General features: G+C 43.7%; 1 protein-coding gene across 1 annotated transcript in view; it reads left to right on the plus strand.

Annotated features, from left to right (window-relative positions):
• Nucleotides 1–26,657, plus strand: part of PLBD2 (phospholipase B domain containing 2) — a 176,524-nt gene that overhangs the window by 23,114 nt on the left and 126,753 nt on the right. Inside the window, exon 2 of the mRNA XM_085636157.1 lies at nt 15,288–15,381. Coding sequence (XP_085492283.1) covers nt 15,288–15,381 — 94 coding nt within the window. The remainder of the gene's footprint in view (nt 1–15,287; nt 15,382–26,657) is intronic.

The raw sequence follows: 26,657 nt of genomic DNA on the forward strand, positions 1-26,657 counted from the left end.
TGTAGTTTCAGTTTTACAAGTTATGTTTCTTTCAAGGCAAAAAAAATACTTTTGATTACATTTATTATTTTGCAGTGCAGCTGATTTTGTTTCGACCATGTCTTGCTGTTTGCATCTATCTGGACGTATAATTTGTAAAACCTGGGGCGAATTGGCGACAATTACATATCAATCTCCCAAACAATGATGCAACAAAAGTAGTTTTAATCCCATCAGCAGTTGTTTTTGCAGTCTCGTGTATGAGAAATAAGCCGTTGACTCTATCACATGGTCCTGTTTGTCCTCATCAGTTGCATAATTGAATTAACTTATATGCTGATGGTACAGAGCTGAATCTACAAATTCAAGCGAATGGGTTGGTTGTGGGAGAAATGTGGCAACCGGCACCCAACCATCTCGGTAATATGCGTGCATTCTTTGTAGACTTGGACTTCTTGCCGCACACCCATTTTGCAGCCAAGATATCCTTTTATCATTTAAGACCTCTTGCAGGCATCACCCTTCCATTTCTGGGTAACAGTGATCTGAAGGAAATAGCCTTTGACCAGCTATCATTATGGAGGAGGTATTTGCATTTCGAATAAATAGCAAGCATCAAGTACACCATGATTAGATATAACTCACACTCGTATAAGTAGATTTGGGATAAATGACCATTAGCAAAACGAGAGGCTTGGAATAACCCATCACCATGAGCTAGGTACATCCATTTGGAAAACGAATCAGTACTCATAAGTAATGAATTTCATTAAAAAAACACAACTTCACTTACAGTGTGCAAACAATTGAATCTCAAATGATTACATTAATTTACCTTTTTTACTTTCAAATTGGCAAAGCTCTTCAGAGCAGCAGGAAACTGGCACTGGCAACCTCGTCAAGAAGAGCATTGTAATCCGTACTAGCCCACTGGCGGCTTGTTCAGCAAAGGTAGTTCTGTATAGTTTTAGGATTTAACTGCTTCTCCCACCAGTAGCCACTGTGACAAACCTAGACAACGTCTCTTTTGATGCTGATATCATATAGAAAATGTTTATTGCGCTGTTCAGACTTATTCGAGAAACCTGTGGGTAATTGGTTTTCCACTTCACGAAAAGGCTCTTATGCTCCCTCATGGCTGAGCAATCTTCTTTTTACCTGGAACATGCAGACACTGCACAGGGCCGCACTGGTTCAGATTCCGTTTTTTGTTGCTAGCTCTATTGCTTGTCTCACTGCTTCTTATAAACCTTTAATAGACTGCCATTCCTTTAGTAAAGTTTATTCTTTAATAAGGCATCTGTTACTGTTCTGTTCTTACATTAGCCTGGACAAGTTTACCATGTATGTGGGGAAAGTAGATCGAGACTGTGCCTGCCAGGGGTTGGATGCTGTGGACCTCTCTCCAATAAACTCCTTTTTTATTGAAACCAATGTGTGCCCCATATTAAATATGACAATAAGGAGGACGTCTTACTGGACTGAATACACCAAGTGAACTCCAACCCCTTAATATTAACCATGTTGGTGAAGGTCCTCATTTTCCTTGGGTGATGGGCAAGGCTCATTCTTGCAGCTGGTCTGTTTCAGTCCTTTTCGCATGTTGCATGGATTTGATTTCAATAAGATTATTTTGATCTGTTATTGAGTGGTAAGGCCCAGCTTGTTCCTCTTTCTCTTAAGGGCCCAACCGTTGCTGTGTGTTTGTGCCACCTTGTTTTGTGAGCGCTGCGCATGCCTGTACTTGAGCACTCCATTCATGCGCCCCTGATCATGTGAGGCCATGCTCCTCATCTGCATGTTGTGCGACCTTATGGTGGGCCTTGCGATACAACGTACCAATTGCTGAGTCTAGGGGCTCTGAGCCGTGTCCTACATGTACAGTGTAACCAGTCCAGTGTGTCTTTTACAAGCTTTGTGGACGGTGTGTCTTACATGTGATCTGCCCTGCTGATTCGCTAACAGGCAGAAATGTGGTAGTTGACAATGTAAAAGGACTATCTAATTGATTGTCCGCCATGAAAAAGAGAGCATGGGCTATTCTTGGTGACTCAGTATGGTCTGGGAGATGGAAAGGTTTTTCTGTGGTTGTTAATCCTGCTCATGTAGCGAAAATTGCACCTGGTGATGTATACTGCAGTCGAGCTAGCGGAATTCCCCAAGAGGGCTTAGAAGAAGGTGGATAGGTGTTGATATCTGTGGTTCTTTTGGATGGCAATACAATTAAGTACTGCTTACTTCTCCATATGGCTGGAAGTGTTTTTTTGCAAAAGATTAAGGCTTCTAATCTGGTGAGTCAATGTAAAGAGGTTTCAAGAGGAAAGGTTGTCCATATGTGGTGAGAACTGACAATGGGATGAGTTAGTCATTCTTATAACTCGACGGAGTTAATCATCACAGCTCTGCATTGTATCATTCATGGGAGAACGGTCTGGCAGAGCGCTTCAGCAGGGTGCTGTATGAATGTGTCCAACTTGCTGTTTGGAGTGGCATGGATTCCATGCAAAAGTGAAGAAAATGTGAAACTACAGGACCACACCACTTTCGGTCAAAGGGGAGACCCCATTATTCCTGTTGAAAGGTTGTGTGTTGTGCACTACTGTTTCACCAGCTTGGATGGTGAGAGTAGATTGTAAGGTTCTTGGCAGAGAGGGGGTTACTAATAAAGATAAGTGCAATCAAGGTTGTTGTGTATGGGCACAATGACAAGTTGAAGAAAGTGTCTCATATTTTCAAGAAAGGGAAATTTGTAAGAATGTGGAAGCTGCTAAAAGGAAGGGTTGGTCCAAATGGTCTGATCCCAAGGAGGTGGTTGAGGTGCGAGGTAATTGAACGATGGTAAAAGGTGGAATGTGAAGAGTGTCATGACCTGTAGTGACCTTCAAGGCACGTTCTGGTCTGAGGGTTTGAACGTGAGAGTGAGAACCAGGACATAGGTAAATAGTCACAGGAAGTTAAAAGATTAGCTATACAAGTAACTGAGTCACATCTTGTTCTGCCTGTCTGGAGTAGTTTTCAGCTTTCAGTTGTCTCTTTGTTTGTTACTTCTTATTAACGTTGCTCCTTTTTTGTGGGCCACCGTTTCCTTTTTTCCTTACTGTTCTTCTCTTTACTTTTTGTTTTGTATGGTCTTTCTTGGCCATATTCTTAGTGTAGTGTTTCATCACTGGTATCCTCTCTCTTAATGTACTTTTAGAATATTTTTGGGAAAGGGTGATATGTTCTGTTCTATTCTCATGTTAGCATGTAGGGTTCTAGAACGTAACGTTGGGAGACCGAGGCTGTGCCTGCCAGGGGTTGGATGCCGGGAACTTCATGCCAGTAAACTCCTTTTTATAACCAACGTGTGTCTCATCTGAAAAGTAGCAGTATGAAGCAGGTGTAAGTCTTCAGTCTTAAGCGGCTTTCTGACCACATTAATCCTTTGTAGTATGCTTAGGCAAAACACCATAGCACACATAAATGTTAGGTTTTTGTTTCCAGGACTTCCTCCTCATATCATGTAAAGCATCAAAAGTCAGAGTTGACGCTGATGTCTTTGGAGGTAAATTTTCTAATTCTGTGAAGTGCTTCAATCCTGCTCTATCTAACGACCTTAGAAAATATGTCTGAGTCAGGTTGGTTATGACGGTATTCGAACACATCATGGATACACTGAAGGAGATAAAAATGTAACACCTGCTGGATAGTAAAGAAAAGCTGCTCTGTCTACATCTTTACAGGATAAAGCATTCACATTCATTTCTAGACGCAGGGCGGCATCGCAAAGGGCATAGAAGGTTCTTCTGTTCGAGTGTCCTTTTCTGCACCCAGTGTGCTTGCCATTCACCTTGCATCTTTGTCATAACTCTGACTACTTGTACCTCGGCAGGATTGCTCAGCCTGTGTAGTTCTCCATGAGTGCATTTTGTAAACTCTGCGCCAGTGAAATCATGAGTTTAGATAATTCCTAAGTCATTCGACCAGTATGAGTTTTCGAGTGTTTACCTCAGCAAGCCGCAATGAAATATTTCTGTTCGTGGGTTCCACCTGGCTGGCATCTGAAGTACACTCAAGTTTACCTGAAGAGTGTTTTATGACCGCGCTAGAATGTGTTGGGTGAGCTTCTTTGACTTTTTTTTTCCCCAGTCTCGGATTGTCTGTGCATTAACCCTAACCACAGTTGGGCTGCAAACAATCTGGGCCTGATTTAGATCTTGGTGGACGGATTACTCCGTCACAACAGTGACAGGTCTCCCACCCACCGAAATATGAATTCCATAGGATAGAATGGAATTTATACTTCGGCGGACAGGATATCCATTATCGTTGTGACGGAGTAACCCGTCTGCCAAGATGTGAATCAGGCCCTCTGTCTTAAACAGAATATATCCACCAGTAACAATTCGCCTTTTCACAATTAGTCACTGAATTCGACTGATGTGAAATGGCAAGTAGTTTCATCTCTAGTTTATCGAAAATTTACTTTGGGCAGCATAGGGCCTTTCTGGACCATTTGCAGTTGCTTGTCAGCCAACCTCAAACTGTCCAGTATAAGTGGGTAGAATGAATTGAAATTTGAAGTGCTTAATCTCTTTACTCAACCCATGTTTCCAGTAAATTACTTAACCGGCAAGTGAATATTTGTGAGCTTCTAGAAATTCTGCGGGCCTTGAACCTTTGGGAGACAGTGGAAAGGTGACCCGGTTCCGGCCTCTTCGGTGTCTAAATTTTGCATGTGCTAATAAGGAAATGAATCGGTCTGTGGATGAAAGCATGGGAATCTACTTCTCAACGTTGTAATTAGTGTTACAGTGTAGTAATACATGCATTTACTTGCCAATACTTCTCGCCTGTTTTGCTAGTAAAAATGATGTCTCTGCCTTTTAAAGCTTGGTAGTGCTGTAGGACATTCACTATAAATATCCGATAAGTAGTCCTGTGTCAAACGGAATATCCGTAGCTGGCGCTGGCCCAGTATCCTGCATCATTTCACCTGTAAAAATACCGAAATCAGAAAAAGGCAAAACTAAAAGTCCAAGAAGACGGGAGCTGCTGCATTAAATTCAAGGCTGGCTGAAGGTGTAGCATAGTATGGCACAATTTGCCAGCACAACAGGCAACCATCGTAATCATTCTGAAGACGGGCAGTCTTGGAGCATAGTGTATCATGTCATCATTTTCTTTGGAAGTCTAGCTGGTGTGAGATGTAGCCAAGTACATGTGAGTATCACCTGTGAAAGGTAGTAGGAATGATTGAGTCAATTGCAGGACAGATTTGCCTCTGAAATGTTGTTGGACCAAGCTTGTTGTTGGTGTTAGATACCTAATGGCCCTCTTGAGACAGTTGGTTGTATTTGTCTGGACTTTCGCAAAAGAAATGTGTAGTAATGACTTGCGGCAGACAGTGAGTTGAACCAGCAGGAAACTTTATTGCAGACAGGCATGGCGTGAGCATTCCAAACAGAAGTAATAACAAGAAAGGACTACTGCAAAATGTTGTACCTCTACTGAAGAATGCCAGACGAAGAAACGGGATCAAAGTTTCTTTCCTCCCGCCACCCAAAGTCCAACCTGGGAACAAGCTTAAGACTCTGGTGGAAACGCTGCTTCTTTGACCTGATGGAGAAGAAAAGGAAGCTCTATTGATCAATGCATGAAGATGAGTGGACCCTGACCAGCAGAACAAGGCTGTTTTTTATTGAAACCTGAGAGGAGGTAGTCTTGAGGCAGCAAGCTTCCCAGTAACTGTGAGGTACATATATCCCAGCTGGCCACAGTCAATCTCAAGTCCTCTGATTTGCAGAGGATTACAGTTGTAATGAGCCTGCATCACCTTGACTCACCCATTCCATTTATTTAACTTTGTCATAGCCCATTTAACTGCCAGCAAAGGACACTTGGTGTTTGCTTTTCACTCATTGTCTTACGGCTGTGTCCTGTTAGCCAAGAGTGAACCAACTACGTGGCTTTGGAAATGATGTGGTTTAATAGTGTGAATGGACCCAAGCCCTGAGACCCAATTGCTTATATGAATAACTGGATTCTGTGCGTGTCTCATGTCCTGTGGGTGGGTGCACACCATGAAATGTAGACCACAACCACCTTTTAACTAGAAACAGGCTAGCAAGTTAATTTCCAGCATCCGTAATTACCCCACTTTATGACTTTAGAAACCGGTTGAAGCTGTAACTGGTCTGCTACTGAACTCTGGCTAGTCCCTCAAACCTGATTGCTCTGTTTACCATCAAACTTGTGAACTGAAAACGGAACCTTTGGATTTGCACACCCTAAAATTGTGTTTTTGGAGGGTAGGACACCCAGTCCACTTTTTTGTTGGGTATTTAAAACATCATTGTGACATTTTTGGCAGAGTTCAAGCATTCAAGTTACAAACTGTTTTTGTGCTGCTGGAGCATTCTTTGATACTGATATTTTCTGTGTTGGCTACAAGATACCGTACTGGTGCACTTCAGTTGGATTAGGTTATTCCCTTCAAGTAGCGACTAGCCATACGACCTGGGGTGATGCAAAAGAACATCAGTCTCTCTGTGCTTGGGGTAGATAGATACAAGATGCCTTGTAGTAGGCTGGTCGAGGATGGTTTAGGTTCACAAACATTTTAGTCTTGAACAGTGCATGTGCAGCTCCTCTGCTTAGACCCCACAGTTGCTCTTGTAGTTATCTTGGTAAGTTGGGCCGCAAGTTTCTTGGTGCTTTTTGGTGCTCACTTCACTTGTCTTATCTATCCACTTGTACAGTTTTTAGGTCTCACCTAGGCAGTGCTTACGCTGTATTCAGGATAAGGTCATGAAGCTCCGCCCACCCCCCCCCCCCTCTTTTTAATTGGCTCCTGTCCCTGTTCATTGTAAATGGTAGTTTTTCTTTGGTCAATAGGCTTAGTAGTCCCTCCTTAGTACTGCCTTTTTCTCTTGTAACCTCCCATGAGGACACCCCTTGTTACATGTGTGGTTACTCGGTAGGCTTTTATTACAGCCTCCGAGCACTATTTTCTTAAATAGGTTTGACCTGTCTGCAACACTGGCAGAACATGCTCTCCCGCAACACTTTTTTTAAAGATCCTTTGTCCGGAGCGGCATGCCTTGGCATGAATTATGGCAGCCGCGCTTTCTGTTTGTTATATGCTGGCCGAACGTGCCAGTATGCCTTACTTTTAGTTTTTTTTTAAATAAAAACGTTTTTTACAAAGGTGGCACTCACGCTTTAGCTTTGAATATCTTAAGCTAAAGCACTGGTGCCACAATTGGTTCAAAAGTAAACAAATAGAAAAAAATGCAAATTTTTTCCCATTTGTTTACTTTTGAAGCTCTCGCGGCACCCGCGCTCTGCTTAAGATGTTCAAAGCTAAAGTGCGGGTGCTGCCATTGTAACAAAAGTAAATAAATAGAAAAAAAACCTGCGGCCGTCATTTTTTTCAAATGGTTTACTTTTGTTACAATTGTGGCACCCACGCTTTAGCTTTCAATATCTTAAGCTAAAGCGCGGGTGCTACGATTGCTTCAAAAGTCAAGAAATAGAAATAATGTTTTTTTCTATTTCTTTACTTTTAAAGCAGTTGTGGCACTCGCGCTTTAGCTTTCAACATCCTAAGCTAATGCTTTTGGGGCCTCGATTGCTTAAGGTCTTGCATTTGCGAGAGCTTGAGCTATTGGCATTGTAAATGACAATGCCTTTTATTTATGTGTTTACAAAACCTGCAAGCCATGTTTACACACCACTTGCAGGCTTTGTAAACGCATAAATAAAAGGCATTATTATTTACAATGCCAATAGCTCAAATTCTCGCAAATTCGAAACCTATTGCATTGCATATGCTTGTTCATTTAGCTGAGAGTTGTGCTTTTCTTTCTTTACCGGGCAGTTGCAATTTCCTTACAGGACAGCACTGCACCAAGATATAGGGCTTGTTCCCATTACTTGGTGAGAGTAGCAGGCAGGGCCATATCCTCAGTACAGCATCACTGCATGCTGTTTAATAAACTTGTATAATTCTGGACATATGAAAGTTCTTGTCCTTTGGGACAGTGTTCATTACACTTTGGTAGCATTTGTGGGAACCTGAGCCATTAAAAAAAAAAATAATAAGCCTCAAACGAAATTGAGGGGAACGTGCTTCTTGAATATTTCTTTACTGGACTTTCTAATCAAACGAGATGAGGTTTGGCTTGTAAGTGGTCTTTAACGTGTTGTGGATGTGATGCAGGTCGCTTGAGCTGATCTGAATGTTACGCGTTGCAATTCTAGCAAGGCAGCCTCAGCCTTCCTACCATGTCTGTACATCGTGTACCTTAAATTTGTTAAAAGTGACATGTTATTTACAATGTTTAGAAATGGCAGAGGTGGAGCTATATTATATAATGGAACTCATTTTCAAACATGATTTTAGAGTAAGCCACGGGCTCTTGGACTAAATATCCCTGGAGTGTAACCTGGTTATCCAATGCAAGTGCATTAATCCCTGATGTATTGTGGTAAATATCTGTACTTACGAAGAGTGGCCACTGAATGGCTAAGGACTCGGAGACAACGCCTCGCGTGTAACAAGATTTAGACATCCGTTTAGACCTATATAATTCCAGAAGAGTCTTGGGTGATGTCAGTGTTACCGCTTGATAATATCCATGATCTGGACATTAATTTGGTTTTCTCAAGAGATTGTGCTCTCTCTAGGAACATATTTTTAGGTCGAGGACCGTCCGGTCTGCCGAAGGCAGAACCGGAAGTCGGAGATGTAATGATTCTTAGAGTGGCTATTTAGCCCGCCTCTCTTTTTGCTTCTCCTCCATTGGCTGACTTCCTAAACAGAGGCCAGCCATTGGAGGAGAGAGCAGTCCCTCCAAATAGGCTCCGTCTTTTTCAGATTCGGGGGCGTGTTCGTGCTGTTCTTTCCACTTTTTAGCCACGCCCTTTCTCAGGCGTGTTTTTCTCTCCTCCAGCCAATGGCAAGAGGAGAGAAAAAGAAACACGCCCCCGAATCTGAAAACGCCACTGCGTTTCTCCGAGGCATTTCTGCTTTGCCTCGGAGAAAGGCAGTGGTGTGCTTGCCTTTTGCTCTGCCTTGTTCCTGTATGTTCCTTCACTCGTAGCCCTGTATTTATAACGCAGCCCATTCAAGTATCAGAAGGCAATGGAAATATAAAAGCAGGACTCGATGAATACTCGTGTGTGAAAATGCGGTAATTAGAGATCTAAAATAAAAGCGATCGTTTATTTTTCAACCAATGCACTCGTGGGTACAAGTTGTTTAAATGTAAACTCCGAGTGTAATTGTACAGAGGTAAACACATGTTTTCGAAAAGTCCTCAACTCCCCTGTTCATAGACACGCCCATTTCTGTCAGTACCTTATGGGCTGCTCCCATGTGGACCTCCCGCAGTCTCTTTAAATCAGTGCCGGAAGTTATCGCCCTGGCCGCATCACTGCCGGCCAATGGCTGGCAGCCGAGCGTCTCTACGTGATGTCACATCCGGCAGTCTGTGTGTAGCTGACAGGCTTGAAGAGGGGAATCCGGGTAGAGGCGGAGTAGACCCGGCAAGAGAGAGGGGGCGCCATGGGCTTCGATTTCCACAGGTAAGGAGGTGTGTGCAAGGTACGACCCTCGTGCCCACCACAGACTGGGCACGCCGCCTCCTCATGGCAGTTAGTTCACTGTAAGATGCATCTTTACTGTCAGTGTCACGAGGCCATAAGAAAAGGCACCACGAAGGGAAAATGAGAATAAATAAAAGACTTATTCATCCTGATAAATCTTTCTCTGCTCTACCAAACATCCCACCATCTAGGGTCCTACCTGTTCCTACCACTGTCTCATGAACCTGCCCGCTGTACTAAACACACGGTTGCTGTACTCTCTCTGCTCCCAGGGTTCTGCTGCTTTCTCTCAATGTCTGCGTCCCAGGGAAGGTCTAGGTTGGACGTCCCCCCCCCCCCCATGCTTCCTTAGGGCTGCAGTCTTTCAGCCTCTCTCCTGCACCCAGAGATTTCTGCCATCCATCCTCCAGTCATGACCCAGGAGGCTGCTGCCTTCCACACCCCCATTATACCTTCCTCCCTTGCGCCCACCGACTGGGACCTTGTTTCGCCTCTCTCTTTGCGTTCAGTGACAGCTGGTTTGAATACCCCCTTGTATGTCAAGGAGCGGCTGCTTTCCAGCTATACCCTTGCACCTAGGGGGGACTGACTTCCACACGCCTCCTTGCACCAATGCGGCTGCTGCCTTTCTTTTTCCTTTCCCTTGCAACCAAGGTGGTTACTGCCTTTCTTTTTCCTTTCCCTTGCAACCAAGGTGGTTACTGCCTTTCTTCTTCCTCTCCCTTGCACCAAGATGGTTACTGCCTTTCTTCTTCCTCCTCCTTGCACAAAGGTTGTTGCTGTCTTACTACTTCCTCCCACCTACGCTCAGGGGCTGCTGTTTTCCTCTTACACCTGCACCCTGGGGCTGCTGTCTTTCATCTCCCCCCCCCCCCCCAGTTGCTTCTTTCGGTACCCGCCCTGCACCCACGAGCTGAAGCCTTCAGTTCACTCACTCCCCTGCAACCAGAGACTACTGCCATCAACGCCCATCCCTCGCTTCCAGAGTGGCTGCCTTAAATTCTCCTCCCCCAATGTTGCCCCACTCCCCTTTTTCTGCACCAGGGTCACCGCATTCAATTCCCCTGCCCCATTTTTTTTTTTTGCACCTAGGGTTGCTGCCTTCAATAACCACTCTACTACCTGCTCTAAGGAGCTTTTCCCTAGAATCACAACCGGTACCCAGAGGCTGCTGCTGTCATTCCCCCATTGCACCCATGGCCTGTTTCCTTCAATGACTTCAAATCCCCACCTCCTTTAATCTGCCCTGTATCCAGTGACTACTGTCTTCATTTGCACCCAGCGGTAGTAGTTGCTATACTTTGAGGACTGATGAAGACCTCCCTCCCCTGCAACCATCGGTGGCAACTGGAATCCACCCTCGTGAGTTATAAGGATGCTGTCCATCTAGGCAATGTCATGCTGACGGATTACACCCCACCCTCCGTTTCCTATTTTACATTTAGGTGGGGCAAACTTGCACAGCCTCTACCTACCTCTGCCACCATAGATCTGACAGGCTCATACTTCTAATACTGAACAGTCCACTTCATTTACGTATTCAAGACCCAACAGTTGTGAGCTAACAAAGGATGCAATAATTTTTCATATTTATAAATGGCGCCATTTCTCACGTGTAACCCCATTTTACATGCTGCTGTTTGTATCGTAATCCGTTATGCTTCAGACCTAAAGTCTCAGCAAGGGCCAAGTAGCATTCTAGACTGTTGCTTTGCCAAAGCTGCCTTCTAGTATACTGTGTAATGACTTTCTAGCACCTTTTTTAGGTTCATTTATTGTGTTGTAGTCGCTTTATATAACCTTTCCAACTCCTGGCGAGGTGCTGAAGTAATTCTGTAAACGGGTACCCCGCTAAACTACAGACTATTTCTCTGTTGTGAGACTGTTAAATTCAAGTTTGGCCTGCATAGGAAGCATGTTAGTGTTCTATGTAAGCAAGCCGATTGGTGCTGTTGTCTTGGGTCATTAGCCAAGGTGTGTGATGGCAGGAAGATGAGTAAAGAATACAGTGCATTTTTGTGCCCAGTAGTGCAGATCTCTAAGAAAACCAATTTTCTGGCTCCTCCTTTTTATCAACAGACACCTGTATGTCGATTTTATCTACACAGACATAAATAAAAATATACGATGTAAGTATTAGGGGCCTTTAATCTTTTTCTTACATCCTTTAGAACAAATGGTGAATTCTGTTCCATTACTCGTTATAGACCCATCATGTAGCCATCTCTCAAACATTAAGCAGTTTCTTTTCCATTGCAGTATCCTTCATTATTGACCTGACCTTACCACAAATTATTACTACATCCACCTCTATTTTATGCGTGAACTATTCACCATCGAGATGTCCTCATGCATTGGACTTTACATCAAGGTATACTTCACCACATCCGAAATACATAACATTATCACATCTTTATATGACAACCTTTATAGAAGGCCCTGTGTTTACTTTCCAGTGATGAATAATGCAGTTTAAAGCAGAGTCCATGCTACACTTATAAGAGACAGTTCAGGGCAATCACTCTCGTTAAAACAGGGTACAAGCCCATTACTTATCTTTCTTACTATCCCCTCTCTAGCTCCTTACATCGGGCGTTCACAAGTATACGCACAGTAGGTTTCAGTTGGGTATAGTTTTTATTTATACCTTTTGAGGTTGTGGCATTTCTATCATTCACTGAGCATGACACTTTATTGCTCTGTCTGTACAGCGCTTAGGAGTTGCAGTCTCTGGTCATAGGAGCTATGGTAATCCCGCACAATGTATTGTATTTGTTATCTTGAAGTCGTTTGTGTCTTGTGCGCGCTTTTCATTGAGAGCTTGTGGAACTGTGGCCCTCTGTTCCCGGCTGCCACATAAATAACTTTAAACTGAAGAGGTCTTGAACGAAGAAGCGCTGTTCTCTGCGAACACTTCAAGAATGTTCTTTGACGCTATACATGCAGATACGTGAACTCTGATGAGGTGCTCTACAATACTGATTAAGTCGTCAACAACTACGTTAAAAATCCTTATGGCCATCTAAGTCCACACTGCAGGTCCCGTTTATATTTATCTTCACCTTAGATAATTTGTGTTTTCCATAACTCTCTCTACCTCACTACTCCACTCTATCTCACTATCTCACAACTTCTCTCTCTCAAAACATCACTACCTCACTCTCTAGCTCACAACCTCACAACTTCACTCTCTCTCACTCACTACCTCAATCACTCTCTATCTCACTACCTCACTCTTTCTATCTCAATAACTCACTTTCACTCTCTCTTTCAGTACTTCTCTCTCTATCTCACTACATCACATCACTCTATGCTTCTATATCACTACCTCACAACATCCCTCTCCCTCACTACCTCACTCTTTCACTACCTCACTCTCTCACTACCTCACTCTCTCTATCTCACTACCTCACTCTCTATCTACCTCACTCTCTATCTCACTACCTCACTCTCTATCTACCTCACTCTCTCTCACTACCTCACTCTCTATTTCAATACCTCACTCTCTCTCTCTATCTCACTACCTCACTCTCTCTCTGCTAATGCAATAGGTATCACATATGCAAAAAAAAAGCTAATGCCAATAGAAATGACTGCCATTTATTTAGGGATACAAAAATGATAAAAAAATAATGAGCAATAGCTCTACCTATAATATTGCCGAGACCATTGCATTGTAAATGCTTGTTTTTACTTTTTAATGTTTTGTTTCCTGTAACACTCTCTTTGGACTTTTTTTTTCCCACTGCACATTTGTTGGTGTGGAGATAGCCTAGACCTTTTGGTTTTGAAAAACTTTCTGTACACTTATACTTACCAGCTCTCAGCCAACCCCCTTCAAACATTGGTCTTTTCAGATGTCATCCATATTTTGCTTCCACTCACCACAGCTGAAAATATGACTAGAGGGTCAAACCACTTGAGCCATCGGTTCCTTTCTCTCTGAATGACCTCATTCTGCCCTAAGGACCGTGTTTTCGCCACAGGGGAAAATCATCCTGTATATGTATGTATGTATGTATGTGTGTGTGTATATATATATATATATATATATATATATATATAAAATCTATGTATATAATTACGGTGCACAGTTTTTAAAAAAGTTTGTGCTGTGATAGAAGCTTCTTCCTTTTGCAGCACAGAGCTTTGATAAACTTTGAAGCGTGCTGGCGCATTTCTTTGTATTAGAGGAGAGAAGGAATTGGTGAGACTTAGAGGGTGGCGATCCTAGCTGAAGCCGTGCCCCACCTCCGTACTGGCACCTGTGGGCACTTTTCCATGTTGTGAGAAGAATCCTATCTATCCATTCCCACTTGTCCCCTTCTCCGGCACCAAACTGCTGTTCAGAAACATACTTGTGACAAGTAAAGAGTAATTTACGATTAGTTATTCTTGCAAAAAATCATTAAAACAAACAGATGCAGATTACAAAAATTCATGTCCGAAGCGTTTCGGCATAATGCCTTCTACTGGGCCTCGTTTCTCCATTGCAGCCATTCCACATATGAACAATGTCCTTTCTCCTTTTCTTTATGTCTGCAACAGCTAGACTGAATACCTTCATTATAATTCGGGAAACAGTAGCATCCAATTTGTGCACACATTTCCAACAGTATATTATACCTTCGTTGTATTTTTTTTCTTTGTTTTTTCATTTTCTTGCGTTTTTATACATATTCACTCAAACCCACAACCACCATAACAAATTAATGTATTGTAATCAAAAAAGTTGTGGCACCCATCTCATATTTGAATGCATTAGTACATTGATTCTATTCTACAGCATGGCATTTAAGATATCATGCTATCGCACTTTGTTTCCATTTTTAAATATACATATATAATATCACTGTTTCTGAGTTGCTGGCAGCTCTCCTGGCACTACTAGTGAGCTCTTGCCTCCTCCTGCAGTGAGTTGCATTTACAGTGCACAGCTAGTGGTGGGCATGTTTCAAAATGGCCTTTTGATCCATTCCAAACTTGTTTTGCATGCATGGATGGCCATCTTTGAAGGGGCTTTCAACCCATTTCATAATAGCTCACCGTATACGAGCACATGTATGGCATCTTTGAATGTTTTTCTTTTTTAACTTTATTTATATAATCATTCAAAGACGCTGTCCTGCGCCAGTACGGGCAGCCAGCTTTTAATACTTAAAGTAAAACTTTATTATAAATGTATGCATGCACTGGTGCCCAATTTTTTTTACATTTTTATCATTTTGAAAGAACCTCAAAAACTGTTTTACAAAAACAATTAAAATCGCCTCCATTGTCAAAGCCCACAAGCTGGCAGCCAATACCAGTCCTATTTGCTTTGCCAATTCTTGGTTTACTTATGTATATTCTTTGTTGTGTAACGTTAATAACCAACCACAACTTGTAGCAACTTTTTTATGTACTAATTGAGTTGGTTCTATAGAGTTATCGTAGAAGTACTGTTATGCATCATAGCCATAAAGTAAGCAACATTTCAAATATTTCAGTTTCTCTTACTTCTTTTTGGTGAACACCACGGTGGGCTCTTCTTGGAATACAGTGCTGGGTCGAGAATTCGAGAGATCCAATGGGAACAGGATGTGTTTGTTCAGTTAGGTGTTTGTAGTTGTGCTGCAAAATGTTGTACTAAGGAGTTTCGCCTGATCGCTTTATGTTGTGTTTGCTTGTTCCATCCATTAAGTCCTCTGATCCAACTCTTGTTCTTGTTTTGACAGCTGGTCCTTCCTGCAGCTAGAAAGCAATAGCAGCTTCAATGACAGTCTCCAGGCTTATGCGGCCGGGGTGGCCGAAGCAGCGGTTACGAAAAAGGTAAGCTACTGTCCGTCCGCCTCCTCTCTCCTAAAGCTCCCTAAACAGCAGTTCAGGTGGCCCCTACCCTCACTCCTTGCAGCGACAGAGCTCCTCATGCTGCCCGCTCGCCACTTTTCCAATAGTGTTGTCCTCAGTTCTCAGCAGACAGCCTATATTCCTTTGTTTGTCTAGTCTCCATTATGAGATTTTTTTTTTTTTAACCTTTATTTTCCAATTTTCTTATACATTAAGGAACAAACATCCAATGTGGTACATTGTCGGATGTCACATCACAAATCAGTCACATACTTGCAACATATAGAGCAAAGTAATGGGCATCACAGCTGGAGAGCTGTTCAAAATAACAAAAACAGTGTTATCAAATCTCTCAGTTCGTCCAAGCAATATCTTCAACATGTCAGTTGATTACTAATTCTAGCATGGTTTAAAAAAAAAAAAAATTTTTTTTTTATACCACTCGTCCGCTTTATCAAAATGTTCAAACATATACAATAAAAATAATCCAAGGACGCGTCAGATAATATAAATCACATATCTTACAATGTGGCCTATCATCCTATCCCCTCCGGCACCATGCACCTTTCAACCTGTGAGGTGGACTCACGGCTTCTCTCCTCAATATACACCCTATACGGGCCCCATATTAGGGAGTGAGGAACTTGGCTTGAAGGAAGCGTATATTTCGCAATTTACATTACAATATGCCAGGCTACTCAGCCAAGCCTGTAAAGTAGGAACAGTACGCTTACCCCATAGCAGCGCTATCTCCCGTTTAGCTAACAATAGCCCAAGTGCAGCAAACCTCCTGACCTTTTTGGGAAAGTTGACCGTGCATCCCATGAGAGTAATTTCTGGCTTGGGAAGAAGTGTCAGCGATATCATTGCACCCAGTGCGGCATGCACCTGTTCCCAATATGTCTGTAGTTTAGGACAAGTCCATGTAAGATGGGCAAAGTCTGCATGGGGGGCATAACATTTCAGGCAGTGGTGCGGCCTGGAAGGATCAATTTTGTGTGACCAAGCTGGCGTATGATATAACCTGCGGAGGAATTTAAAGTGAATGAGTTTGTGCCTGCTGTTGAGGGATACTTCTTTCGTCACCATGCAACATTTTTTCCATTGATCATCAGTAATGGAACGGCCAAGATCGCGTTCCCATGCAGTGCGCACTTTATCGCCGGGAACCGGTCGAATACCAGTGCAGGACCTATACATTTTAGAAATGAGATGGGTGCCCGTCTTACTCTCAATTACCAACGTCAGCGGGGCCATAGGTTCTGGTGCAATCCATTATGAGATCTTCATAGAATTTATAAATACTGAAAAGGTCACACCATGTTAGGACTCCAGAACGCTTCACAGAAGAATCTCTTTTTTGGGGTAATATATTTGTGTTTTGGCAAGACTATACCTGTCTAAAAATATCCATCGTTATTGTATTCTTATTTTTAGTGGTAGCATTGTAGAGGCAGCAACCTCTAAAATCTTTGCATTTTCTGAAAAATGAAAGAAAGTGGGCTAATAGAGTGTACAACCTTGTATAAAGACAGCAACAGCCCAGTTTTTTAAGCTCCCAGGTTGGACTAGCAATACAGGAGGGCACTGTTTTAACCTTCCACTGGGATCCTGGTCCGAATCATTAATGGTCTCAATCTTTAAGAAATATTTAAGAAAGGTGATAGACAAAATCTCATATGTTATCGGCCAATTTCCTTACTAGATTCGGTGGGAAATGTGTTGGGCCGCATTATTCTAAACCGCCTCCAGGAATGGGCTGAAGATAACAATGTATTAACTGACTTGCAATTTGGATTTAGGGAAGGTTTAGGGACAATCGAACAGGCCCTAAATTTAACAATTCTGACAGAAAAATACACAATAGCTAAAAAAGGGAAACTGTACCTAGCTTTTGTCGATCTCTCCACCGCTTTCGACTGTGTATCCCACAAGAAATTGTGGCAGATCCTCGAAGCGATGGGAGTCGAACCAGCCCTAATTCAAGTTGTAAAAGGACTATATTCTGATGGCAGAGCCAGGGTAAGGTTCGGACCAAATGGGGAACATACAGCTCCTTTTGCAGTGGAGAGGGGGGTGAGACAGGGCTGTGTTCTGGCACCCCTCTTGTTTACTATGTATACAAATGGTCTCAAACAGGAGATTCTTGTGGGGTGTCAGGACCTGCCTCAGGTACAAAATCGTCCCATACCCACCCTGCTCTACACCGACGATGCGGTGATAATGGCCCAAACACCACTAGAACTGCAGCGGGCCCCACACAAATATAACTAGTACATGGAAAGCCTTGATTTAAAGATAAGGTTACAAACACCTATATAATGACTTGTGGGAAGGTCACTAGGAAGGAGAAAACTATTTTTATTGGTAACAATAAACTTGAAAACACAAAAACATATCCATACTTGGGCATCCTTATGGATAATAAAGGTTCCTGGAAACAGGCCATAAGGGCTAAGAAACTCTTATTTATGAAGACTACAACCGCTCTCGTGAATTTCGCACAGGAATTGGGTAAAAGGCCGCCACTGGAACTACTCGAGATCTACCAGGCCAAGTGCGTGGTTATATATGGGGCAGGGATATGGGGATATTGTAACATATCAGAGTTACAGAAAGTAGAAAACGCTTTCATTCGCTATGTACTGGCGGTTCCTCGATCCACCTCAACTTTTGTTTGTCACACAGAGCTGGGGCTGCAATATTTAACGGACAAAATTAGGGTCCAGCCAGTTTTATTGTGGCATCGTATTTGGACCTCACTAAAAACAACTTTTAATCAGAATGTTAGAAGATTCCCTTAAATTAGAGCAAGCCCTATCTATTAGAAGTACATCAAAGATTTTATGATGGACTTAGGACACACTGAATTTTTTTTAATGACCCATTAAAGATGAACAATATCTCCGGGAAGGATTTTAAAAAACAATGCATGGCACACCTGGAAGAACTTAGATATGGAAGTGAAGCCCACAAGTTGTCAGTTCGCCTAAATCAGATGATCCTATCGTCTGCAGAAATTCAACCATATCTGACCTATTGCGGAACTGGATATGATAGATTTGTATTGGTTCGTTTCAGACTAGATTCTTTTTACCATCTAGTTTCATTCCCCACAACAAATGATTGGTCGAAAAATCTAGGACCCTGCCCTTGTGATGGGGTAGCACCCCAAACGACAATCCATATTGTTTTATTTTGTAAATATTATGGGGAACACAGAAAAAGGTGGATCCTTCCAATGTAAAAAATTTGGGGTTTGAGGCAATGACGCCCGGCCTACCTTGCACTCCAATTATTGGAGAATGAATGCTATGCAAGAAATATAGCACTATTTTTAAAAGTTGTAATTAAATCTAGGAAACGTATATGATTTTTAGGAATTTACATAAATTGTATAAACTGCTTTTAGAACGTAATTTTTATATGGAGAAAGTAATTTAATGGGTATACGTGAAAATGAAATAAGAATATAATACGATGGGCGGTACCTCATGGTAAATGAATTCAAATAAGTGTATTATATATCTGTGTATCACACTTTTATGGTTTTTGTATCCGAAAACCGAATAAAGGGAATTTTGATTGATTGAACCTTCCACTGACAGTTCAATTTGCACCCGAAATAAAGTTTTTGGACAATCTACTAAGGCCACTCTGTTTCTTCTTCTTCCAGTGATGGTTTTGTTGCAAGTTGGGATTGGGTGAGGGGCCGTTTTACTTGATCCCCAACCTTTACAGGGTGCCACCAGCATCTTTTAATCCACAGACGTCTTGGCAATATGCGTTTCTTGTAAAAGAATATCTGAAATAAATCCACATGCAGAAATAAATCCACATGCTTTGTGTGTTGAGTATCTCCCTGCCGGTCACGTTATTCATTACAGCTTAATATGCCTGAAAATGTCCAGGAGGACTTTACAGAGAAAATCAATCCCCTATAGAAATAAAGCAGTTTTCTGGGCTGCATCGGAGACTGCTTCTTGTGTATTTTATATGGGGTATAGCTCTCTGCATTGCTTTGTAAATGTCCTGTGCATATTTTGTGACTTACCCGATGATTTTCCTAAAGTAGACCCCGGGATCTGCAAGTCCATTTGTGGTGCTCTGTATGTCAACAAAAGAAGTTTGATGACAAAGCATAGTTCTTTTCAAAAGGGATAAACAGTCAATCGTTAGAAAGATGTCTACTGTTACCTCTTACCAGGCAATGAGGTGACTGGATTAACTTTTAAGGCTAGGGCCCGTTTCTTTTACCCGTACGCCTCTTGGGAGGATGTCTCACTAGGGAGTTGAATATTGTATAGTCAAAACTGGTAAGTCTTTAGTTTGAACTGTTAAGCAAAGACAATTTGTGGCATGGTTCCTAGAAAAGGGTTGTCCCACTTGCCATCACGTATGCACAAGGTTAGTGAGATCCAGACACCGGTCTCCAAGAAGCCTTACAGTATTTCATTGGAGTAGGACCTATTTTAAGAACCTCTACCCAAAGGCATTTATTTCAAGTAAAACTCAGGCTATTGCCATCTACTTTTTTCTAAATCCCTTCACTTGACATTGGGGAGAGGATCTGGTCCGTCGGCTAAACTGCCGACTTTGGTGCAGGAAACCAGCGTTCGAGCCCCGAGATCGCGTCCACATCCTGTGATTCTGGGCAAATCACCTAATCTCCCTGTGCCTGAATGTGTAATGTAAATACGGTGCTCATGTAAAGCGCTCCAATACCTTCGGGTCGAGTTCGCGCTATATAAATATGCAAAAAAAATAATTGGTGAAACACACCTCTAGGTTTTACGCATAATAAAGGAGATTATAAAGCCTAACATTTTTAATCAATTATGGTCCTATTCATATATGGTTAGTAACATCCTGGCAGTTCTAACTACTCTCTATTGTGTCCTGTATCAAATTTTGTAACCAAAAGGCCTGCAATTCTTGGTGCAAATCAAACCTACTACTCCGTTAACAAGTTTGGTGGGGGCTGGAGGGTGTTGGCAGGAGGTGCTTACTACAATCCTTCTCAGAAATAAGTGATTGGGGAAATCTGCAAGGCATTTGACTGATTAGCCCACACGTTTGTGACACCCTACTGCTAGGGGTAATTTGCTTTTGCATTATTACACACATTTACAGCATGCTTATGTGAAATAGCGCATAATTCTGTGAGATGCAAATCCGCTCCTTCGTGCTATAGTTTGGCACAAAATATACCCTTGCATCAATTTATTTGTACAAGGCCGCATTTGAACAAAAGCATTGCAAACAGCAGTTCGTGTTTTGTTGTTCTTGTGGGTTTGTTGTATATTTTTTACCTCAAGTGGTGCATAATTACATAAAACGGTGCAATGGCATATTTTGGGGGATTTCGCATAACATGACATTCCTGGAATTATATGAAATACTCCTTTGCAATTTAATTTTAGTAGATGTCTAACTACTGTCTATATTTGACCCCAAGTGGACCAACGTTCTGGCGGAAAACTATTTGGTTACCTGATGTTTTATCTTCAGGTTGTCTGTCCCGCTTTGGTATAAGTGCTAGACGTAATGGGTATAAGCTTGCTTTTGTGTTCAGTGTTTGAGTATCAGTGAGGATCTCATGACAGAAATACGTGCTAATTAATTTTAGTTCTTCACAATATAAAATGTAAATGATTCAGGGATGGCGTGTGTGCCTCCCAGAAAGCCAGATTGAAGCTTTTGTTGGGACTCTGACACACACCTGCTCCTGCTCTCCCATAACTTGAAAGCTTACCAGATGACAGCTGTGCTTTACTTGGTGTTTTGCACATGTTGCTGGGTCCCATGGAAGTGTTGGGGTACTGTTAACCACACTCATTCATCCACTGTTTTCTGACTTTCTGGGAAGACAGGAGTGCCATGGACTGGGCTTGGGTAGACCGTCCTTATGCCTTATTTGAACTGTTCTCATCTGCTGGAGCTCTGCCCTCTGGGAATGAAGTATTGGCCTTGGTGCTTAAAGGTTAAGTCCCAATTTTTTATCCCTCTGATCTATGCTGCCCATCTGCTGATGTTCTACATTTTTTTATTATTTTAAAAAAGCATTCGCAAAGTTTTGGTGTTGTGGACCCTACATTATCTGTTTTGGGGTTTATCAATCAATCAATCAATATAAACTTAATTCGGATACAAATACATATCCATAAAAGTGCAGACAAACAGCAGCATATTCACCGAAAGATATCAGCAACAAAAGGACAGTTAAAAAGAATCCAGTTGAAATTAAAATGAGCCCTCCAGTAGTACAGTACACAAGATAGAAAGTGCAGAATCCATTAAAATGACATATATCTTAAAAGTTAAAATATCAAGGTAAAATACAAAGGATTCAGCAAGGGCACATAGAGTTACGAGTACGTACCGCCGCCTTCAAGAAAGAGCAAACCCGAAAGGTTAGCTCATCATTTTTTAAAGCAATGACCTTCCCATATGCAGCCTTATAGTCAGTCTACAGTGAGGCTTTCAAATACGGAAGTAAAAAACTTTTAGTGAGTATTGAATAATAGCAGCAGAAAAATAAAAAGTGCAACATCAATTGTTTCTGTTGGCTATTACATGGACATGGCAGTAGATCAAGGTTAGAGGTAAACCCAGCGGGAAAGGAGAGCATAAATTTCATGGTGTCAGTCCTCAGCCGGAAGAGTAGCCCCCTTTCCCAGCTACTAATTGGTTTTAATAAATAGCTAGAAGGTGTACGTGAAACATTCTCAATACACATATACCTAGCGACTGACACTTTCTTGCGCTCTTCATCCAATCTGGCATCCCTATAGAATGCATAGATAGCCATCTGAAGGGATTTACTGCTAATAGTGCTGAGGTCTAAAGGATTTAAAAATAAGTGTTCGCAATTCACACTGGATAAACTTTTGTGTACCGCTGCCAACCAAGGTATGTTCATTCCCTTATCACATTTCAAACCGTCTGACATTATCTCTCTGGTTAGTTGGGCCGCGGGATTTCTCCAAACTCTCAGCCAAAATAATGCTTGGCGAGCCTTAATGTAATCTTCAATATATGGCAGGTTAAGTTCACAGTGACAGGCATATTTAGAAGAAAAAATAGGTGCACCCAGGATTTTACGACAGAATCTATTCGCCTCATCCTGGATGATTCCACTATCAGTATGTCCCCAAACTTCAGCGCCATAAGTGGCAATAGGTATACATTGGAGTCTAAAAATTTTAACAGTGGCAGACACCACCTCTGTATTCCGCGGCTTTGATAGCCTGAGTATCGTGTTAGTAGAGTTTGTGAACTTCCTCCTGCAATAAGCCACATGGTCCGCCCATAATCCATTTGAGGCAAATACCAGACCAAGATATGGGAAAGTGCGAGTGCTCTGTAAACTATTAGAATTTAAAACTATTGATGACTTAAAATACTTCTTTGACCCACACGCCATTAAAAAAGATTTTTGGAAATTAGTGCATAAATCCAAGGCGGCCATAAACTCTACAAAACCACGCACCAAAATGCGAAGGGCTTTTGGGGTGCGGCCCATCAGCACCGCGTCATCGGCATATAACCGGGCCGGAAGTTTATTGCCGTTAATGCGTGGGACGTCTTGGGTCAATGTTATCAGAGACTTATTCAAATCGTTGATATACAAGATAAATAAAAGAGGGGCCAGGACGCATCCTTGCCTGAACCCTCTACCAACTTCAATAATTTTTGAGACCTCCCCGTCCCTGCTTATGCGCACCCGGGCGTGTAGGTCTTTATGCAAATAAGCTAAAAAGGATACAAGGGACTCATCCAGGCCATAGTTTAAAAGGGTAGTTGTTAGAAAACCCCGGGCAACCGGGGTTAGCAGTCACCCGGTGTTTCCCAGCACAAGGGGTAGCTTGGCTCGAGCGGTCGGGAGTCAGGCACCGTGTTAAGCGTACGTCACACCCTCACAATAACCATGCGTGCATCCGTTCCAAAAACGACACTACACCGTAAAAATTTATGAAAATATATTGGTGTTTATCTTGTTTTCTCTTAGTTGCAGGTTAAATAAATAATAACACACTTACAGTACACAAAGCTTCTTCTGTAAAAAGGGTAGGTCAAATAAATAAGCTCAGATCATAAATAATCAATGAATAAATAGATGTGCATAAAATACATAGGCAAATAAATACTGCGAGGGAATAAATACTGTGAGACAATAAATAGGATAAATACAAAGAATACAATACTCTCAATAAATATAAGCCATCAGACCACTTTCAAATCAGGTCACATTTGTGAGGTACTAAGGGTTGATTTGGCCCAATCACAGCTTGTGGTTATGTGGATGGCCTGAGGGTGTCTCACCTAGCTTGGATAAGGCTGAGGCTAAAACTGAGGTAGATCAAGGGCAATCTAGGAATCTGGCTCTCCCAAACTACACAACCCCTCACACAGGTCACTGTCTCAGTCTCAGTCCACCCCTGGCACTCCCAGGCTGGTCCTAACACCTCTCTAGCCCCTAGGATGGTCTCTTAGGGCTCCACAGGGCCTTAGGCGCCCTCTATTCCACTTACTGCCCTCTTTATGAACTTCCGACTCCGCCGGAGTCGTGTCGACGCCGTGAGGCGGTTCCGGATCGATGTCGGCGGGCGGCCTCGATTCGATGTCGGTCTCCGGCGTCACAGGGACACGATCTCCCTACTTCCGGGTGTCTCCGGAGTGCGACCTCCACTCCCGACCTCCGGTGCTCTTCCCTTCAGGTTCCGGCGACTCCGGAGTGCGATCTCCACTCCCGACCTCCGGCACGATTCACCTTGGTCTCCGGCGACTCCGGAGGGCGGACTTCACTCCCCCGTCGACGCCGCACACTCGACCTCAGGTGACTTCCTCCTCGACCTCTGGTGTCTCCACGACCTCCGTCGGCGCCCTCTCTCGACCTCTGGCGGCTCCGGGTACGACGTCTGCTTTCCAGTCAGCGCCGCTTCTTCACCTCCGGCCCCAGGTCTCTAGGCTTCTCGGCGTCGGACTCCAGGAAGATACCAATAGACAGGTCAGGAACTTGCTGTTTTTTACTTTCAAGGCCTGTTCCGGCTGTTCAGGTCCTTGAGTTGGTTCTTCTTGACTTTATCCCACACAGGGCTCTAGGCTGGGCTCAGTCAGTAGGGACTAGTATCAAGGGTGGGTTTCTGGACCCCACTCCAGGCACAAGTTTCCACCCCTGCTGCCTCACTCCTTCCTCCTTCAGTGTTGTGCTGCTCTCCCTTCACCAGTCAGGTGCCAACTGCCAACTCCAACTGCCAACTCTGAGCTGGCTTCCCAACATTCTAAACCTGCCTCACACTGTCACAGGGTTCTAGAATGTTCTGGAAGGTACTAGTAGGTTCCAGTGATGTCACAGGTGACAATGGGTGGCCACCATTTTGTGTTTCAGGCCCTCAGACAGAAGTTCCAGGGGTAGGGAAAATGGCTCCCTGACCCTGCATCAACACTAAAAAGTCTGGTGGTTCCCAAAAAGGAAAAATACTAACAGGGTTTGAGGCAAAAGTGGGACAAAATAAATAATGATGAGGAGGGACCACCCAAAGGGCTGACAGGTCTAACACGCGTCCCCCCCCAGCTGAAAGTGGGGAGAGCTACCCAACCCCTTGGGAGTTCTCATCACTAAGGCGGAAATACCTTGAGAGACCGTCTGCATTGGCGTGGTCCACTCCAGGCCGATGTTCCACCTGAAAGTCCATTCCCTGTAGGGAGATAGACCACCTTAACAACTTGGGATTCTCCCCCTTCATCTGCATCAGCCAACGAAGGGGTCTGTGGTCGGTCTGAACTAGGAAGTGCGTGCCAAACAGGTATGGCCGCAGCTTCTTCAGAGCCCATACCACTGCAAAGGCTTCACGCTCTATTGCACTCCACTTCTGTTCCCTGGGAAGTAGTCTCCGGGATAGGAAGACCACGGGTTGATCCAGACCCTCTTCATTGAGTTGCGATAACACTGCCCCAATGCCATGTTCCGATGCATCCGTCTGGACAATGAACTCCTTGGAAAAGTCTGGGGCCCGTAGGACCGGGGCCTCGCACATGGCTTGCTTCAGTTTCACAAAGGCCTGCTGACAAGCCTCCGTCCAGACTACCCGTCGAGGTTGTTTCTTGGACGTAAGCTCCGTGAGGGGGGCCACAATGGTACCGTATCCCTTCACGAAGCGGCGGTAATATCCGGTGAGGCCCAGAAAAGCTCGGACCTCAGTCTGAGTCTTGGGGGGTTCCCAGGCCATGATGGCCTCGATCTTCGCCTGGAGGGGTTGCACCGCTCCCCTACCCACCAAGTGTCCAAGGTACACTACCGACCCCTGCCCGATCTGGCACTTGCTGGCCTTGATCGTTAAACCAGCTTGTCTCAGGGCCTGGAGAACAGCTTGCAGGTGACGCAAATGATCCTCCCAGCTGTTACTGAAGACGGCTATGTCATCCAGATAAGCAGCAGAGAAACTCTCCATTCCAGTGAGGATCTGGTTCACCAGACGCTGAAACGTGGCAGGTGCGTTCTTGAGCCCAAAGGGCATCACACAGAACTGGTAGTGGCCTTTGGGCGTGGAGAAGGCTGACCTTTCCCTAGCTCCGTCAGTCAGAGAGATCTGCCAGTACCCAGAAGTAATGTCAAAGGTACTTAGATATTGGGCAGCTCCCAGCCGGTCAATCAATTCATCCGCCCTTGGGATCGGATGAGCATCAGTCTTGGTTACTGAGTTCAGTCCCCGGTAGTCCACACAGAACCTCAGTTCCGGTTGGGCACCCGGTGGTGCGGCTTTTGGTACTAGCACCACCGGACTGGACCAGGGGCTGCTGGAAGGTTCGATCACTCCTAGCTCCAGCATCTTAGTGACTTCACTGTGAATGCTGGCCTTCACCTTGTCTGACATCCGGTAGATCTTGGACTTCACAGGTGGGCTGTCTCCTGTGTCCACATCATGGACGCACAGGTGAGTCCTACCCGGAACAAGGGAGAACAAAGAAGAGTACTGTCCCAGGACCTGGCGGCAGTCCTCCTGCTGTTCAGGAGTTAGAGATGGGGAGAGAATCACTCCCTCCACCGACCCATCCTTCTCTTGAGACGCAAATAAAACGGGGAGAGGCTCGCTTTCCACGTCCTCTGCTCCGTCAGTCACCATCATCAAAATGACTTCGGGCCTCTCGTGGTGTGGTTTGAGGCGGTTGGCATGCAGCACCCGTAGGGGCTGACGAGGGGTCTTAAGATCCACCAAGTAGGTAGCCTTACCCTTCTTCTCCAATACCTCAAAGGG

Source organism: Triturus cristatus, chromosome 11 (genome assembly GCF_964204655.1).
Source record: "Triturus cristatus chromosome 11, aTriCri1.1, whole genome shotgun sequence".
Lineage (NCBI taxonomy): Eukaryota > Metazoa > Chordata > Amphibia > Caudata > Salamandridae > Triturus > Triturus cristatus.